The 18700-nt window shown below is 49.4% G+C and overlaps 1 protein-coding gene and 1 long non-coding RNA gene across 2 annotated transcripts in view; one reads left to right on the top strand and one right to left on the bottom strand.

The window, feature by feature from the left end:
* The window catches only part of LOC147712883 (uncharacterized), a 190239-nt gene that overhangs the window by 68930 nt on the left and 102609 nt on the right, over positions 1–18700 (top strand). The window lies entirely within an intron of this gene.
* LOC147712884 (trem-like transcript 1 protein) overlaps positions 8444–18700 on the bottom strand; it is a 104413-nt gene continuing 94156 nt past the window's right edge. Inside the window, 1 exon segment of the mRNA XM_086923544.1 lies at positions 8444–9525. Coding sequence (XP_086779670.1) covers positions 9280–9525 — 246 coding nt within the window. The 3' untranslated portion in view covers positions 8444–9279.

Raw genomic sequence — 18700 nt, 5'->3', positions numbered from 1 at the left:
AGTTGGCGGGAGGGGGTGTAGAAGGACAGTCGAGAGTTGAGGCAATCTGGTCCGATGTCGTAGAGTGATTTGTGTGCGTGGGTAAGCAGTCGGAAAGTAATCCTTTTATTGACGGGTAGCCAGTGGAGGTCTTTAAGGTGACCAGAGATGTGTTCGTTGCGTGGGATGTCAAATATGAGCCTGGCTGAGGCGTTTTGGATTCGTTGTAGTTTCTTCTGGAGTTTAGCGGTGGTACCTGCGTAGAGGGTGTTTCCGTAGTCCAGTCGGCTCGTGACTAGAGCGTGGGTGACTGTTTTCCTTGTTTCGGAGGGGATCCAGCGAAATGTTTTTCTGAGCATGCGAAGGATGTTAAAGCAGGAAGAGGATACGGCGCTGACTTGTCTGTTCATTGAGAGTGAAGAATCCAGGATGACGCCAAGGTTCCGTGCGTGGTCTGTCGGGATGGGTGCATTTCCGAGGGCTTCCGGCCACCAGGAGTCGTCCCATGCAGAGGGGGATTTACCTAAGATGAGGACTTCTGTTTTGTCTGAGTTCAGTTTCAGACGGCTTTGTTTCATCCATTCGGCGACTTCTTTCATTCCTTCGTGTAGGTTAGTTTTGGCGGTGCTGGGGTCCTTGGTGAGAGATAGGATCAGTTGAGTGTCATCCGCGTAAGAGATGATGTTGAGGTTGTGTTGGCGGGCGATGGCCGCGAGGGGGCTCATGTATACGTTGAAGAGGGTGGGGCTGAGTGAGGATCCTTGTGGTACGCCGCAGATGATTTCAGAGGCTTCGGACTTGAATGGTGGGAGGCGGACTCTCTGGGTTCTTCCGGAGAGGAACGAGGTGATCCATTCCAGTGCCTTTCCTTGGATACCGATGTTTCTGAGGCGTTGTAAAAGGGTGCTGTGGCAGACTGTGTCGAAGGCTGCAGAGAGGTCGAGGAGGATGAGGGCGACTGTGTCTCCATTGTCCAGTAGAGTTCGAATGTCGTCTGTTGCTGCGATGAGGGCGGTCTCAGTGCTGTGTTTTGCTCGGAAGCCGGACTGTGAGGAGTCGAGGGATTTGTTGGCTTCGAGGAAGGAGGCGAGCTGGTTGTTGACAGCTTTCTCGATGACTTTGGCCGGGAATGGAAGAAGCGAGATGGGGCGGTAGTTTTTGAGTTCGGTGGGGTCTGCTGTTGGTTTTTTCAGAAGGGCGGTGAGTTCAGCGTGTTTCCAGTCTTCTGGGAAGGTAGCGGAGGTGAAGGAGCAGTTGATGACGTCTCGGAGGTGCGGAGCTATGACGGAGTCTGCTTTGTTGAAGATGTGGTGAGGGCATGGGTCTGTGGGGGATCCAGAGTGGATGGAATTCATCAGGCGGATGGTGTCCTCAGTGGAGATTGGGTTCCAGGCGTTAAGGGTGTTAACGGGGGGAAGATAGTCAGCTGATGGTAGGGTAGGTTGGCTTCCGGGTTGGTTGTCAAAGCTGTTGTGGATGTCAGCAATTTTGTTGTGGAAGAAAGAGGCTAGGGAGTCGCAGAGGGTTTGAGAGGGGGTGATGTCGTTGGAGTTGGCCGAGGGGTTGGAAAATTCCTTGACGATGTTGAAAAGTTCCTTGCTGTTGTGGGCGTTGTTGTCGAGTCGATCCTTAAATGCTGTTTTCTTGGCTTTTCGGATCAGTTGGTGGTGAGTACGGATGGCGCTTTTGTAGGCGTCCTTGTTGCTGGTGGATGGGTCTTTTTTCCAGGCCTTTTCAAGGGAGCGGCATAGTTTCTTGGATTTCTTGAGGTCTTCGTTGAACCATGAGGCCTTCTTGATGCCAAGTTTGTGGTGGCGTTTTTTCAGTGGTGCTAAGGTGTCGGCGGTGTTGGATAACCAAAGGGTGAGGTTGGAGGCGGCTTCGTTGGCGTTAGAAGAGAGGGCTGGGGAGGTTTGAAGGAGCGAAGTGGAGATCTGCTCCGTGGTGATTTTGTTCCAGTTTCTTTGTAGAGTTGGTTGGAGGTGGATGATGGGTTTCGGCTTGTTGTAGGAGAAGTGGACGCAGCTGTGGTCAGTCCAGAGGAGATCCGTAGTGTGGTTGAAAGAGACATGGTTGCTGGAGGTGAAGATGGGGTCGAGTGTGTGACCTGCGATGTGGGTGGGGGAAGTGACCAGTTGTTTAAGTCCGAGGTTGGCGAGGTTGTCCAAGAGGGTGGCGGTGTTGCGGTCGTTGATTTTCTCAAGGTGGAAGTTGAGGTCTCCCAGAAGGATGTAGTCTTTGGAGAGGAGCGCGTGTGGGGTGATGAAGTCCGTGATGTCTTCACTGAATTTAGCGCGGGGTCCTGGTGGTCTGTAGAGGAGGGTGCCTCTGAGTGTGGTCTTGGGGTCGATGTGGATCTGGAAGTGAAGGTGTTCGGAGTTGGCGAGGTTGGCGTCAGAGCTGGTTGAGATGCGGATTGATTTCTTGTGGACGATAGCGATTCCTCCTCCTGAATGGTCGGTGCGGTCTTTGCGTGTAATTTTATAGTCATCAGGGATAGCGATGGCGATGTCAGGGGCGGAGGAGGCGTTCATCCATGTTTCCGTTAGGAATGCGACGTCTGGAGAGATGGTGTCTAGTAGGTTCCATAGGTCAATGGCGTGCCTGTGGACCGAGCGGGTGTTGAGAAGGATGCATTCTAGGTGGTTGGGGTCGGGAATCTGTGGTGTGGTCGGAGCGGAGACGTTGTTGGTGCCGCAGAATTTGCAGGAGAGGCAGGAGAACGGTCCATGGGTGCGTCCAGGAGCGGCTTGGACGCAGTTGGGGGCGCGACCGGGGTTAAGGGCTAGGAGGGCGGCGGCATCGTAGGTAATGCGGGGGGGCTGGGCTGCGCGAGGGGCAGGGGGACTGGCGCTGGGCGCGGTCCAGGCGCGGACGGGCGTAGACGGGCTTACCTTTGGCGCACCTTCGGCGTGTCCGTAGCGCGTGGAACCATCTGACATTCATACACTTTGAGGGGGGGAGGGGCGTGGGAGGGGCAGCAGGGAGGCGGGAGCGTTGCGAGGAGGAAGGGCTCTGACCAACAACACAAACAAAATGGACGTAGAGACAAGTCGAGTGAGGCTGGGGCACAGGAAAAGGTCACAGGCGCTTTAAATATGCTGATAAAGAATGAAGTAACCAGGTAGAGCGCAGCTCCGTTTCCGTCGCGCTAATTAAATGGCCTGAATTATGTTGCGCTGCAGAATGCCTGAAACGTTTATCTGAAAATACCAGTGTTAAACATTTTCTGTACAGACTTGTGCGAGTTTAAACATTTTATTGAACTCTTAATGAAGCCGGCAACCTATCTACTGAAGTTCAATCACATATGAAGAGTAACCCTTGGCGTAGTTTATGTAGTAGCACTACGCGTAGCTACGCGAAGTGCACTTCGCACGACGCAAGCTACGCGTAGCTATGCGAACTGCATAGTGCACTGTGCAAAATGCTGTTCGCACTGATTTCACAGTGCCGGATGCTTGTCCGCACTGTGCAATCAGTGCAAACCGCATCTTGCACAGTGCAAGCCGTTGTTTTCTGCAGCACGAGCAGATTTGTACTCAAGCTGCAGCTTTCTCAACACGGACTGGTAGTTTCTCATCGCGAGGGGTCGTGAGCATATGCGACCACTCGCAATGAGAAACCTGACCTTCCCATGTTGAGAAACTCGCCGGGAGGTTTATTTTCCATGCTCGCGATCGGCAAATTGATGTTGCTGATCGCGAACGAGGAAAAAGTCTTTCCGGGATGTTATTTTGCTCGCTCGCGGTCGCCAACTTGACGTTGAGGACTGCGAGCAAGCAAAAAATGCCAGCTACATGTTTTTGCACTGTGCTACGTGCAATTCACGTAGCGCGTAGTTGCGCAAACTACGCAAACTACGCAAGCGTGGCGTAGTCCTACGCCCAGGCCTAATGAAGAGAAGACCCAGCCTAGAAGTGCGCTCTAAGGGGTTGTATGTAAGACTATTATATACAAAAATATCTACTGACATAAATATTTTGCCCTAAACATCGTTTACAAAAATAATATCCCTTTGGTTGTAGAATTTCTGCTTTTAATTCCAATGGGGATATATTTTTGTGGACGATATTTAGATTACAGTGTTTACGAAGATAGTAATCTGATAGCAAATTGTGGGATATCAAAGTAGCTTTGCAAATATCATCCAGAGTTTAACAGTCTTTTCTGTAGCCAGAAATGCAGAATGTAGTCAAAGAATGAGGTAAATGGTTCTAACTTATCCCCACTCAACCAGTCATAGCATTTTTTATTGCCACTGATAATCTTAACATATATATTTTTATAACAGATTTCCTTGATTTTATTACAAGTATAACATGACTTGTCATCCAGCTCTGTCAATGTACAATCTTACATCACAGTATCCCATTCTGGTAATATCCGAATTTGATCACATCATTCATACATAACTAAATTATGCTCCTAGTCCCCCTCCCCTCGTGTGAGTCAGCTATGTGCTATTCGTATGGGCTAAGTGCTGTTGGGTACAGCGATGCCAGAGTTGTATGTGGGTCAGAGTCTGGGGTAATTCCGGATCCCTCGATCTGCCTAAGGGGCTGATTGCAATGTCGGTTAGAAATGGCTCCATATGATTTTCCTAACCTGTGTCAGAACCTATGTTTCCGACCAGTTCAGAAAAGTTTCCAACTGATCGATTACAATGCAGGGAAATCGTTTGGGCTGTCTGACTCGGTTCCGATCGGCACTCAGAGTCCCGAGTCATTCGGAGCCGAATCGTACATCTCTATGGACACCATTTTCAACCAAGCGATTATAATGTCAGATTCTTACAGCTGTTCCAAATCTGCCTGCCTGACATGAAACGGCTGTCGGAATCTGACTTTGGGGGCCTGTAGCAGGCCCCCAACACCCAGAGGCTTGCGGTGGGGGCCCGTTGGGGTACCCATGGGACAGCCCTGGGAAACCATGCACAGTGTGGCAGGCACCATGGGGTGCCTGCCCCAGGGTGCAAGGTTTTCCGCAACATCCCATTTTTTCAATGGGAGCCTGTGTTGTTGGTCAGAACACAGGCTCCCATTGAAGTCAATGCGTGTCCGACCGAACGATGTTCGGAAGCATCACAATCGGTCAATCGGACGGACTCGCCTAACCTGAGTCGGTCGGAACTGATTCCCAAACAGAGTTGGTCGGAAGAGTTTTTGCCCAACATCGTAATTGGTGCCTAAGTGTTATGGTGAGGGAAGGTCTACGCAGCTGGATCTCAGTTTTGAAGTAGTGCATGTTCCATTGTGAGCTCATTGAGTTCTCGCAGGAGTTCCCTCCGGAATCTCCAGTCCGAGTATCATAGCGCATCCACCAAGGCTTCCCAGGCTCTAGCCACTTCTATATTCCCCATCCCACTTCTGGCATCTCTTAGCAGTATTCAGCCATCTTAGCTCACCCATTTCGTCAGCTCATTCTTCCATGTGGCCAGCCTAGGTGGCCCGCTGTTTTCCAATTTCTGGCTATTTCACGCTTAGCTAGGATACATACCAGGTCTTGAAATTTACTGGTTACTTTGGTCTTGGAGGTATGGGGGAACCAGCCCAGCAGGTAATGAGCCAGTGTGCGTGGGATCTATTTCTCATTTACCACTTCTAATTGGTTCAGAAGCTCTTCCCAGAACACACATAGTTTCAGGCAGGACCAAAACATATGGAGGATATGTACCCTTTCCTATATGCAGTGAGTGTAAGCTGCCTCTTTCACTTGGAAATATCTGTGTATGCGCTCTGAAGTCAGATAAGATCTATGCAACACGTAATAGTCTTTCGGTGGCATCGGGATATCTAAGTCTGTTTCCCATTGGGTTTGTAATTTCTCCAGCGGGCTCTGCAAGTCTGCTCGTAGGGCTCTGTACAAGCAGAATACCGCTTTAATTGTGCCTGCTGATAGGGCCATATAGTAGCAGTTCTGTCGGGGAGGGGGCTCCGCGATACCCGTCCACCAGTGTTTGCGGATTGCTGCTATATGCAGGAGAAAGTGACCGCAGGGTAGATTGAACTCTGTTTGGAAGTTCTCAAAGGGAAGCAACTCCTCGTTCTTGTAGAGCTCCCCCATCTTTGACGCCCCAGCCTCCACCCATATCTCTGGGTCCCTCCAACTACCTCCGTATAGCAGTGCCCTAAGCATGTCTAGAGATATATCCGGGGAGTATAGGGCCACAGTCCTCATTTTCTGGAAATCACGGCGCCAGCATCGAACTTGCACTTTAAATTCATGTGAGGCTTGTTATTCAAATTCATGCGACCTTGTTATTCCAAGAACACCCACAGGAGGTCGGGAAGCGGCAGCGCCGCTGGTCACGGCACCCCATCTGGTTTCCCCCTCTGGGTAATGTCCCTGACCGCCCATTGGAGCTGAGCTGATAATCTTAACATATAATGTGCTCTTTCCCCAATACAAGCCTATTAGACTCAGCTCGTATCCCCTCGCTTTTGTGTTCATTCATTGGCTTTTTTTTAAATTCCTTTACCATGTGGTTGAGATGAAAATTAAGCATGGGCGTAAAATCCGTTCAGTTCGCGGAATTTGCGGATTTTCTGCAATTTGCAGTCCGCAAATCCCGCGAAATTGCAGACAAATCTGCGAAATCGAGTGCGGGGCGGATTTTCAAAAACTGAAGTACATGAAGCACTTACAGGGTTACAGCAGGTGCCCAAGTTGAAGCTAATTTCTTTGTAACCATTTACAAAATGGTTACAAAGAAATTAACTTAAACTTGGGCACCTGCTGTAACCCTGTAAGTGCTTCCTGAGGGGCGCCTCCAGAGTTGTTACCTACTTGCAACTATTCTATCACCCTGCTCTGACCCTCGAAGCAGAGTCAGAGAATAGTTATAAGTATGGCACAATGCTCCAGGCTGTCACAAAAATTAAACCACAACAGGAAGCACTTACAGATAAGGAAGCAGGTGCCGGACTTGAAGCTCAAATTCAGTAACACATTAACCAGCCCCCGTTTGAGGCTGGGCAGGTGTGCTTTCTCCCCATAATCTACAGTGGTGAACCAGAGGGTGCTATGATGAACCAGAAGGTGCAGTTGTGAACCAGAGGGTGCTGTGATAAACCAGAGGGTGGCAGTGGTGAACCAGAGGGTGGCAGTGGTGAACCAGAGGGTGCTGTGATGAACCAGTGGGTGGCAGTGATGAACCAGAGGGTGGCAGTGATGAACCAGAGGGTGACAGTGATGAACCAGAGGGTGGCAGTGGTGAACCAGAGGGTGGCAGTGATGAACCAGAGGGTGGCAGTGGTGAACCAGAGGGTGGCAGTGGTGAACCAGAGGGTGGCAGTGGTGAACCAGAGGGTGGCAGTGGTGAACCAGAGGGTGACAGTGATGAACCAGAGGGTGGCAGTGGTGAACCAGAGGGTGGCAGTGGTGAACCAGAGGGTGGCAGGGGTGAACCACAGGGTGGCAGTGATGAACCAGAGGGTGGCAGTGGTGAACCAGAGGGTGGCAGTGGTGAACCAGAGGGTGGCAGTGATGAACCAGAGGGTGGCGCTGCTAAACTTCCCGGGAGCCCTGTGGGTGTGAGCCCCCGCGCTGCTGAGCTGCCCAGGGGTTGTGAGCCCATGCACTACTGAACTGCCCCGGGGCCCAGTGGGTGTGAGCCCCCGTGCTGCTGAACTGCCCCGGAGCCCTCTCAGTGTGAAAATCATTTGTGCTCAATTGCCTGGGAGCCCTCTGGGTGTGAGCACACATTTTGCTAAGTGCCTCCCTGCCCCCAGTACATATATACCCGTACCGCACAGCACCATTATGCTCTCATACTATGAAGTCTGGTGCCTGGATGCTCCCAATCCGTGTAGGTGGTACCACCGTCTGGTGCAGTCAAAATGTAAAGTCATAACTTGCTACACAGCACCAATAGACACGGGTCCCCCCGGCACCGGTATACGCATGTACCAGGCATGGAGCACCCGCATGCCACTGCACCCTACTGCCCAGCGCCAGCATATGCCTGTATGGGGCAGTTTAGTATGAGATGGGACATTGTCCAGCAGCAGCAGCTGCATGCGCCTGAACCCACTGAGCAGGATCAGAATGGCTTTGTACCAACACGCGCAGCAGAGCTATCTTGGACATCTGAAGGATTCTGGGGTCCTGTGCCAAACGTATTTTTGCATCCATGAGTTTCCCGAGCGCCATCCCAGTGTAGCTCCTGTGACCAGGAGGCTGCTTTCTCCTCAACTGCTGCTCTGCTCGGTCTCTGACCCTTTCTAAACAAGATGCATGTGAACTCGCATCGAAGCCCCGCCCGTTTGGCCCGTCCACCACACACTAGCGGTATGAAATGTCTTCCCGCCTGTCCCCACTATAATGGCCAGCTCACTCAACGGACCTTAGAGTCTTTTGGCGCGCTGGCAAAGTTACAGGCACACGTGGTCACATATTTCTGCAAATGGCATAAAAATCTAAGAGTTCATGGGAAAATTCGCAAACTCACAGATTTGTTTTGCCATTTCGCACGAATCCGCGGACCGCAAATTCGCACATTTCGCCCATACTTAATGAAAATCATTGCATTATTGTGGCAATAGGGCAGACGTGTTTTACTAGTGGGTTCATCTGCTATCAACAGTGCTCTGGTTAGAGTGATAAGCCAACCACAGCAGAAAATAAATGTATGCATGTTCTTTTCCCTAGCTTGTTCTATTAACCTACATTTTAAATATTTGTTCCTGTAATGTAGCATTGTGTTTGTATATAAAATACATTTTCTTAAACCTTTAAAGACTGTCTGAAATATTTCCAAAATATATCAGGAGCTTCAAGTGGAAAACATGTCAGTGAAAGTGTGCCTGCTACTGATAAGAAAACAAATGCAAATGTTCCGCATTTCCCTACTCTCTATGCTTGGCATGTGTACGGACATCTTTGTGAGTATATTAGCATGCTGGCTTTTCTGTTCCTGGCCTTGGGTACCCAACTGTGCCAGGATAAGCATCTGCAATGGGCTAAGAAAAAGCTGAGATATATGCCAACATTGATGGTCACGGCTGGACCAGTCCTTCGCTCTCAATGAAATCTGACAGGAATAAATCACACAGGAAAATAATACCACTGACAGAAGACGATTTCGAGATCTCCAGGGTTTGCTCAACCATTTGTGGGTTAAAGCATTTTAGTCAGCTCAAATTGAAGACTCGACCAAAACAATCTATACTGAAATCAATACACACACATATCAATTGATGCATAGTCAACACAGTTAAAAGACTTTATGATCATATGCTGAGCAGCCAGAACACGCGACTGAAGATCTGACCAGTGGCGGGGAAGTTCTTTAGGTTGTTAATGAGCTGCTGGAAGAAGTGCTCCAGAGGGCCTGAAAAACACCGTGGCATACTCCACCGTCCCTGAGAAGGCCAGCATTGAAGGCGATTTAGGGGTCTCTCGTTCTCTTGGCTGGCACCTGACGTTAGCGTAGGTGGTCTCTTCTGACCCTGCTTTGGGCTCGAGGCGCAGAGTGGTGTACTTTATGAAGTCATTGTCATCCTGCAGGTCGCACGGCACGACCCTCCCGCATTCCCTTGATACCTGAAAGGATAAGCAAACAGATGACAAATGTTGATATTACTGAGACCCAAATGTGGAAGCAACAATATATGGAGCTGAAATTAAAATATCCCCTGTCACAGGGACAGAGGTAGGATGGATAGAAACAGGTTTTTCAACATTTCAAGTACTTGGAGAACATGTCAAGCCTGATGAGGGATTGAACTGCAAGTGAACAGTGAGAAAACTGGTTATGAAGTATCTCATTGGGTGATAATTCCTTGAGAGGAATATCTGGGGTACTTTAAATCATAAAAGAGAGTGAGGAACTAGGGTAGCTAGTTCACTTCCCCAAGGGATATATAGTAATCAAAAAGAGCTAGCTAGGGGGCGTGGCTAGCAGCCGATGATGGCGGCAGCAAACTAGAGAGGCTCCCGGAGTAAGGCGGCTGTCCGCATCAATCCGCATGCCTATCCGTACAAAACCGAACCCAGACGAGATGCCCCGGGTCCGGTGACCGAACGGCAATTGGAGGAGAAGTTTGGGAGTATCGGTGCCCCAGGAACGGGTGGAAACGACGACCTCTGTGTGCGGCCTGGTGGCGTGAGCGCAGCCGCGGCGGCTGGTTTGGGAGCTACCCGGGCGGAAGTGGAGCCTCGTCGGCGCTGTTAACCGGAAGTGCCCGCAGCCCGTACGGACCCTGCGACAACGGCGGTGGAAGTCTGAAGCTCCTTACAGATCACATAAGGGCTCGACATATCGCTCCAACGACAAGACTTTGCAGTGGATGACGGCGACGCTAATTGCAACTGAAGCCTGAAAGGCAAGTGCCTAGACGCCGCCATTTTCTATCGCATCCGCTACTGTGGGCACAAACTTTCTCATCTGCAGGGCCGAGCGACCTGTACCGCAATCTCGGTACTAGACCCTGAGTAACTATCACGATTGGAGTACAGAGTGCAGACCCGACTGTGGGAAGCCTAACAGCTGCGTAGACTGGGCGCCACTGAAACTCGGGCGGCCCGGCGGACCGTTCGCCGCGATCACTCCTTCAACAAGGGACCGCCACAGGCTGAAAGTACCAGTGTCATAACATGGCGGGCAAAGGGTCCAGAAATACCTCCACCCAAGCTAAGCTTGATAAATTTGCCTTTGAGAAACAATCACTCTCCCAGACAGAGCAGCGCAAATCCCTGGGCAAAGGCACGGAAGGAGAAGGTGCGAAGAAGGCCACTCTGGAGGACGTGTTGAACGCCTTGGCCCAGGTACAGGCGACGGTGGGGGCAACCGCAACAGAAGTGACCCTTATACGGGCGGACCTCCAGAAAATGAGCGAAAGGGTGAAGCAAGTGGAGGTGGTAGCTAAATCTTTGGTGGAGGACGTCTCGGATCTACAGGTAGAAATGGAGAAACTGCAGGCCGATAACAAGTTGCTCAAGGAACAGCTGGACGATCACGAAGGATGCTCCCGGCGAAACAACGTTCGTATTTTGGGGGTCCCGGAATCTGAAACCACAGGAGCTATAGATTTATACGTGGAGGACTTGATCAAGAACCGGCTAGCCCCCAAGGGTCTTTCAAACTTCTTCACTGTGGAACGGGCCCACAGAGTACCAGGGGGGATACCGAAACCAGGGGCCTCACCACGCCCGATCCTAGCGAGACTTTTTAACTTTAGAGATCGCGACACCATCCTCCAGGCAGCCAGAGTGGCACCAGCCATTCAAATTCAAAACTCGCGGATATCCTTTTTCCCTGATTACACGGCAGAGGTAACACGACAGAGGAGGACTTTTTTAGAAGTAAAAAAGACGCTGCGCGAGCAAGAATGACCCTACTCCATGTTATTTCCGGCTCAGCTACGGGTGGTCGCCGATAAGAAGGTTTGGTTTTTTGACTCCCCCGAGGCGGCAAGAGACTGGCTTGATGGCTGGCGCACAGTAGAACGCAAGTCCGACAGAATGCATCACGGACATCGAAACGACAGCCGGACTGGCTCACAAACTTCAGATAGAAGAGGCGCGAGCAAATCACCGACACCGGACATGTCTGAGGCTGCCGGGGGAAAATAATATGAGCAGCCCGTGTATAACTTGGACACTGGCTCCCTGATTGACTGCCTATACACACAGGTCGTTAATGGACGCCGGCCTGGGTACTCCGAAGGGAGCAGGGGAGCCGCCTGCTCGGGGAGACACTCTCCCCCAACGTGCAAGTACTCTGTTTTTGGGATGGGTTAAGCGCTCTGCTCAGTTGGGGAGGCGGGCAGTTGAAGGTCCGTTAAGCAGGGAGGCAGGGAGGGAATGGGTGGGGGGGGATGTTGGTTGTTGGTTGGAAATTCACTACGTCGGTCAGAAATTGATGCTCGCTGTGTATGTGTTATAGCTGTAAGGATACACCTACAGGTACGGTTGATCCTCCTAGATTCGCTGGTGTGTGTATGCACGATTGGAAATGGCGGATGAGCAGCTAAATAACGCGGGGAGCGCTGAGTCGCGGTCGGGTGGTTCCTCCCTTAGAATACTCTCGTGGAATGTGAGGGGGCTTGGGGATAAGGTGAAGCGCGCCCTGGTACTAAATGCGTTGAAGAGGCAAAAACCCCAACTGGCGCTATTACAAGAGACGCACTTGACGGGGGGGCCACTAAGGCCTTAGATAGGAGAGGGTACAGGATGGTGGCACACTCAGAATTCACATCGGGCTCCCGGGGAACTGGTATTTTGATTAAAAACTCCTCACAATTCATTCCACTGAGCACGAAAACTGATGGTCAGGGTTGCTTCGCAGCCTTGCAGGGGCAATGGGAGGGTCGCCCCCTGACTGTGGTATCAGTGTACATCCCGCCATCCCTTCACTCAATAATGCTCCCAGCTCTTAGTGACTTTTTATTATCTCTCCCCGAAAGCGATGTAATTTTGGGTGGGGATTTTAATGCCGTAGTAGATACACTGCTTGACAGATTCCCTACGACAGTTTCGCCTGGGGGGCCCTCCCGGTTTCAGCGGTTCCTGACATGAATGGGGTTAGTAGACATCTGGCGTCACGTCCACCCCCAAGACAAACAGTACACGTTCGACTCCACAGTCCATAACAGTTTTTCCCGAATAGATTACTTCCTGGCTTTGGGTGAAGGGCTACAACATGTAGATACCACAGACATACACCCTAGAGGCATTTCAGACCACTCTCCGATCACCCTAACAGTTTCCACCCAGAAAAAATCACGTAACCGTATATATCCCATTCAAGCGTCATACCTCAAAATCCCGAAAATCAGGAAAACCCTCCAGAAGGCTACAACACAATATTTCAAGGAAAATGTGGCTACCATGGCCTCTTCCGAGGTGCTATGGGAAGCCTACAAGGCAGTGTTGAGGGGGCAAGCTATAAGCTCTATCGCAGCCCATAAAAAGGAACAGACGGCTGAACAGTCGAAGCTTGAGTTGACACTACGCGACTTAACAACTTTGCATGAGGCTACCTCCACAGTAGACACGGCACACACCCTTGCACTCCATCAGCGACTCTACACGGAACATGTTCGCCATATGGTGAAGGGACACATCACCGATACACAGAATCGGATATACGATGTTGGAGATAAGGCGGGAAAGATGTTGGCCTGGCTCGACAAGAGGGGGGTAGTTCCAGAGGGATTCAACAAGTGAGAGACAGCAACGGCGCGATGCAAACATGCCCTGAACAAATAGTGGAAGAATTGGCGACACATTTTGAGAAGGTGTATACCCCAGAACGGGTAGTGACCGCTGACATGGCACGGGAAGCGCTGAGTAGAATGGAAATCCCAGTATTGCAACCGGAGGCAATAGCCAACCTGGATGTGGCCATAACCAGCGATGAAATACAGCTGGCCATACGAGCGCTCAAACCTGGCAAAGCTCTTGGACCGAACGGCATTCCAGTGGAATGGTTTCAGTCCCAGTCCGAGGAGCTCAGTACATATTTGCTCAACATGTACCAGGAATGCAGAGAGAGAGGTGAGCTTCCACTCGATCAAAGAACGGCCACTATAGTAGCCATACCTAAACCCGGGAAGCCACAAGAGGATTGCACCTCATATAGCCCTATCTCCCTGCTAAACGCAGAAGGTAAAATTTTGGCCAAACTCCTAGCTAACCGGTTGATGGCACATCTGCCTGATCTTATCCATCCAGATCAATCCAGATTTATGCCCCATAGGAACACGGCACTAAACCTTCGCAGGGTTCATGGGGTACTGGCGAGAGCGGACTTGATCCACGACCACGCAGTTATATTGGCCCTAGATGCGAAAATGGCTTTTGACTTAGAGGAGTGGAGCTACCTCTTTGAGGTTTTGTCCTGTATGGGCTTCGGCTCGAAATTTATATCGTGGATTAGACTGCTGTATACGAAACCGATGGCACATGTAGTAGCAAATGGCCACATTTCCCGAACATTTCCGCTGGGGAGAGGCACCCGACAGGGCTGCCCCTTATCACCTCTGCTTTTCGCGCTCTCCCTAGAGCCTCTAGCTAATTTAATAAGGCAAACGCCCTTACTTAAGGTGATACAATGGAAGGAGGGTTGGGAAGACCGGCTGTCCCTCTATGCGGACGACATGCGGGTGTACTTAGTACTTAACAGAACCCGAGCATGGTGTACCGGCGCTCCTGAATCTGTGTGACGATCACAGTAAAATTTCAGGTTACACGATTAACTGGAACAAATCAGAGCTGTATGTTCTGAAAGGCCAGGTCCCGACGCTCGGCCCTGATTGCCCCCTGAGGCTAGCTGGCTCCTCTTTCAAGTATTTGGGGATCCATGTCACACGGGATCCATTGGAATATATGCAATTAAATCTGACGACACCACTAGAACGGCTTAAGCAAGACGTCAAGTTTTGGGCGGGGTTGCCATTGACAATGCTGGGAAAAGCAGCGCTATATAAAATGATGTCTTTGCCTCGCTTTCTGTATATACTGGAAAACACGCCATTTCCGGTGGCGCCGGGGTACTTTAAAAAGGTGGCAGCAGTTGTCTCTGGGCTGCTGTGGAGCAATCGCCCGACGCGCATAGCGCAAGCCAAGCTACACAGGGGTTTGTACGATGGTGGAATTGCGTTGCCAAATCTTCTCCTATATTACTGGGCGGCACATCTCAAGCCCATTAACCAGTGGATACATGCCTCACAGACTGACCCAGCTTTCCAAACGGATAGGGCACAACTGGGCACCAACAACATGCTAACCCCACTCTACGACCAACGTAAAGTACGAACATTAACGGGGCCTACTAAACTTACTGTGTCGCTGTGGCATGTGGCGCTGGCTGCGCTGGGCTGGAAGGGGAAAATTACCAAACTCACCCCACTCTGGGACACCCGTGCCTTGGGAAACCTGAGATACAGTAGGGGCTTCTCTCACTGGGACTCCATCGGGATATCCACGGTGGGCGACATGTGGGAACGGGGTGAGGTCATTTCATTCAACCGCCTGAGGGAATTGTATGAACTGGGGCCACACGAATCATACCGTTACGTTCAGATACGCCATGCTTTGCTTGCAGCCATCCCCTCCGGGTCGGTTCTACCAGAATCCTCCCAGTTGGAGGATCGTCTTCTAACTGACTTTATGATTGAACGAACGACATCACTGACTTACCGTAAACTCCTGAATAACTTACCTGACCCGCCGGCCCCCCTGAAAGATAGATGGGAAGGGGAAGTGGACGCCCTGGATGAACACGAATGGAATGAGGCATTGGCGTCCCCAAAAGAGGTAGGCATCTCAGCCAGGCTGAGACTTGTACAGCTTAAGGTCCTACACAGAATATACTACACGAGAACACTCTTACATCGCATCCACAGAATACAACATCCCTTCTGTCTCCGTGGCTGTGGGGAAGAGGGGTCCTTTTTCCATACTATCTGGGACTGCCCATGCATACAAAATTACTGGAGACAAATACTACGCACTGTGTCACAGACTCTAGAGAACTCGCTCCTTCCAGAACCGCGGCGATGTCTCTTATATGTGTGGGGACCGACTGACCTGTCCAGATGTGGCCAACTCTGGGTAACGTTAGGCATGATTGTGGCCAAGAGAGATATCGCTCAGCGTTGGGGGGCGGCAGAACTACCGACAAAGTCGCAGAGGTGCATGAATATGGACAAGATAATGGTGACAGAGAGGGCGGTATACTTGAACCACGCGTGCCCGGGAAAATGGAATAAGATGTGGTCCCCATGGAATGTATACCGTGGTGAAATTTGTGATCCTTTGCCAGAGGACGACCAGTTGGAGTCGGATGATGAGGGGGGGGGGGGTAGGTTGAAGGGTCGAGGGAGGAGAGGGACTGCTACACAGTTACACGTGGATGTAGGGGAATCACTGCCCTTCACTTTGGCTTGAATTCATGACAACAAATAGCAACATATACTGTCATGTGGATCTTTCATACAGCTAAACAGCACTACTACTTTTAGATGACCGCACTGTGATTTCCTCATTGTTATTTTTGTTATTTAAAAAAAAAAAAAAAAAAATCTTAACTGACCTGCAACATGATATCGATTGTATACCTTTCACTTAACCGTATGATGCACCTTTTGCCCTTAGCAGCATGATCACAGTATGAACTTACTTTATGCATGACTTCCAATGCTCATTTATTAGCGGCCGGCCCTCTGGGTTGTAGGCAAATTGATGTGTAACTATGTGAAGGTACAATAAAGGTTTAAAAAAAAAAAAAAAAAAAGAGCTAGCTACTTTGAAAATGTTCATGGTGTATGTGTCTTATTTGGAAAACCTATTGGTTTTTTAGAAAGCCCTCACCCACCAACCTAGTTGGCGGCATGCTTCATCAACTGGCCCCACCCGAGGCACCGAGTGTGCCTCAGGTGTGCTACGACGCCTGATTACAGCGGAGCAGGTTGTGTTAGGTGAGTGTGCAGTGAAGGTGTTTAGAGTTGGGTTAAAATGCTGTCCTAGAGGTCCCAAACGGTTACTTTATTAGTGGGCCCTAGGCAGGGTTATAAACAAGGCTTTTGGATGTGGTAGGAGAGACTTATGGTCTCCCACGTCCAGTGTGGTCAACTAGTTTCGGCCAGGCCTTAGGTTAAAACTGGCTTTTGCCAGGACCTATGTGTGAAGGGGTGAAACAGGGGGTTCAAGTGTTGTAAGTACCCTATGTGAAGCACTAACTAAGGTGCTGTAATTGTAAGAGGAGGTTTCCCTCTCAGTTTGTACTTCTTAACTTCAGAGGACAAACTTCATGAGTCTCTGGCGGGGATACGAGACACTCATGCACTTTGGCCTTGTCTCCGGATCCGCTGTATCACCTGCTAGCAGTGCTACTGTGATTCTGCATGAGGAAGTGAGCATGAGGCAAATCTCTGATTTGGTTCGACTTTGCCCTTTGCTACTTTGGTTGTCTATTTGGATCAAGGAGCACCTATCTCTGAATAGGATCATCAGACAAGACTGGCTGGCCCTGGATGGTAGGTTGAGCACCCCCTGTTTGCCTATGTTAGGTGGATCATTAAGTTATTGGGTCGCCCTGAATCATTTACACACCTGTAAGCTATAGTCAGGAGGGACATACCATGGCTTAAACATGCTTTTCATTAAGTGGTTCTTGCAGACCGAGAGGCTGAGGCCCTCTTAATGCTTTCTGTTTGTCCTTTTGCAATGATAAAATCAGTTCTTGGAGGGGAACCTTATCTGGCTTTGGAAATGTCTAACTTTCATCGCAAATTATTAACTTATTTTAGATTTAGTCTTTTTCATCAGATCCTGCTGCCCAAAGGATCTTGTTATAAAATTTTAGAACTCTTGGTGTGTATTTGTGATGATATCTCCATTCCTGACACACTTCATATTGCCATGGTTTGTCTAATTTTTAGCCATCTAAGGCATAGATTAATCCACCCACTCCTCCTACTTATGAACTTTACTTTAGTGAGGCCTGCTTTTCTTTTCCTGTGGTTGTTAAATTCCCTCACTATTTGCGTTTATTTGATTCGTGTTTTTATCTGGGGTCATTCGGTTGGGATGATTGTTTGTGACCCTGGTGTTTTATGCTGTGTGTAATTAGTCTGTCATTTATTTGTATGCTGATTTCCAATGTTTTATTAATGTATTTTGTGGTTTTAGATTTTTTAAAGTATTTGAATTCTTGTATTTTGCTGATAGGCGTTTTTATTATTGGCTATATTGTGTGCTTTTATGATTTTCCTGAAAAATCGAATCCAGCTATTCAATTCAATTCAATTCACATAGCAATGTGCATTAAGTTGGGTTATATTGGGACAGCTAGGGGCCCCAGATCTTCTGAGGTTTTTTGATGCACCCGCTCCATTTGCAAATCCCTTTTTCAAGTGTGGACCAATAGTTCATTACTCATTCCTCTTAGCCATTCATTTGGGGGAGGTGTAGTGTCTTCTTGCCAGTGTGGCCCAATGTCTTTTTTGGCTATGAGAAAGCCTAGTCCCGCCAGCGCCCTTTGTGCTCAAGAGGCAGACCAGTTTTCCAATATGCCTAATAATAATGTTACTCTAGGATCAATGGTAATGATTGTATGTAAGACCTTCTCAAGTGATTCATGTACTTGCCTCCAAGTGGCTTGTTTGCGATGGCACTCCATATGATATGATACCGTCATCTAGTTCTCCCAAGTCTTGCCCCCACATGACTCGTAATTCTCTCAGTGGGTCTGGGGTGTTGAGGAGCAGGGACCTATATGTACCTAAAATTCCTTTACGGTCATGCGGTTTAATGATCAACTTGGGCTCTTATAGGTCAAAATCAGGGACTTCATCCAAACCATATTTGTATGTAATAAGGATATGGCAGAGCTGAAGGTATTTATAGAACTGAGTCTTAAGTAATTCAAAGTCTTCTGATAGCTGTTCAAAGGATTTGATATGGTCGTAGTTCGAAACATCAATCAGGTATATAATTCTAATCAGACCCCAAGCCCTAATTTCGGGGAGCTTGTTCCGTCCATGACACACAACAAAGTTGAGCCTGATTTGTAAGTCTACCTAACCATTTGATGTGCTTTAGGGCCTCTCAATACCACAATATTTGCAGCTTCGTAATTTTTAGAAACTAACATGGGGAGTAAGGAGGATATAACCATACAACAAGTGTAAAACACCTGTCTCCTGTAGGGCATGCAGTTCCAGATGCAAGACTGAATCCTGTCTGACCCCGAACAGCCAGTCATTTATCA

Source organism: Lissotriton vulgaris, chromosome 5 (assembly GCF_964263255.1).
Source record: "Lissotriton vulgaris chromosome 5, aLisVul1.2, whole genome shotgun sequence".
Lineage (NCBI taxonomy): Eukaryota > Metazoa > Chordata > Amphibia > Caudata > Salamandridae > Lissotriton > Lissotriton vulgaris.
This window is presented reverse-complemented; position numbering and strand designations above follow the sequence as displayed.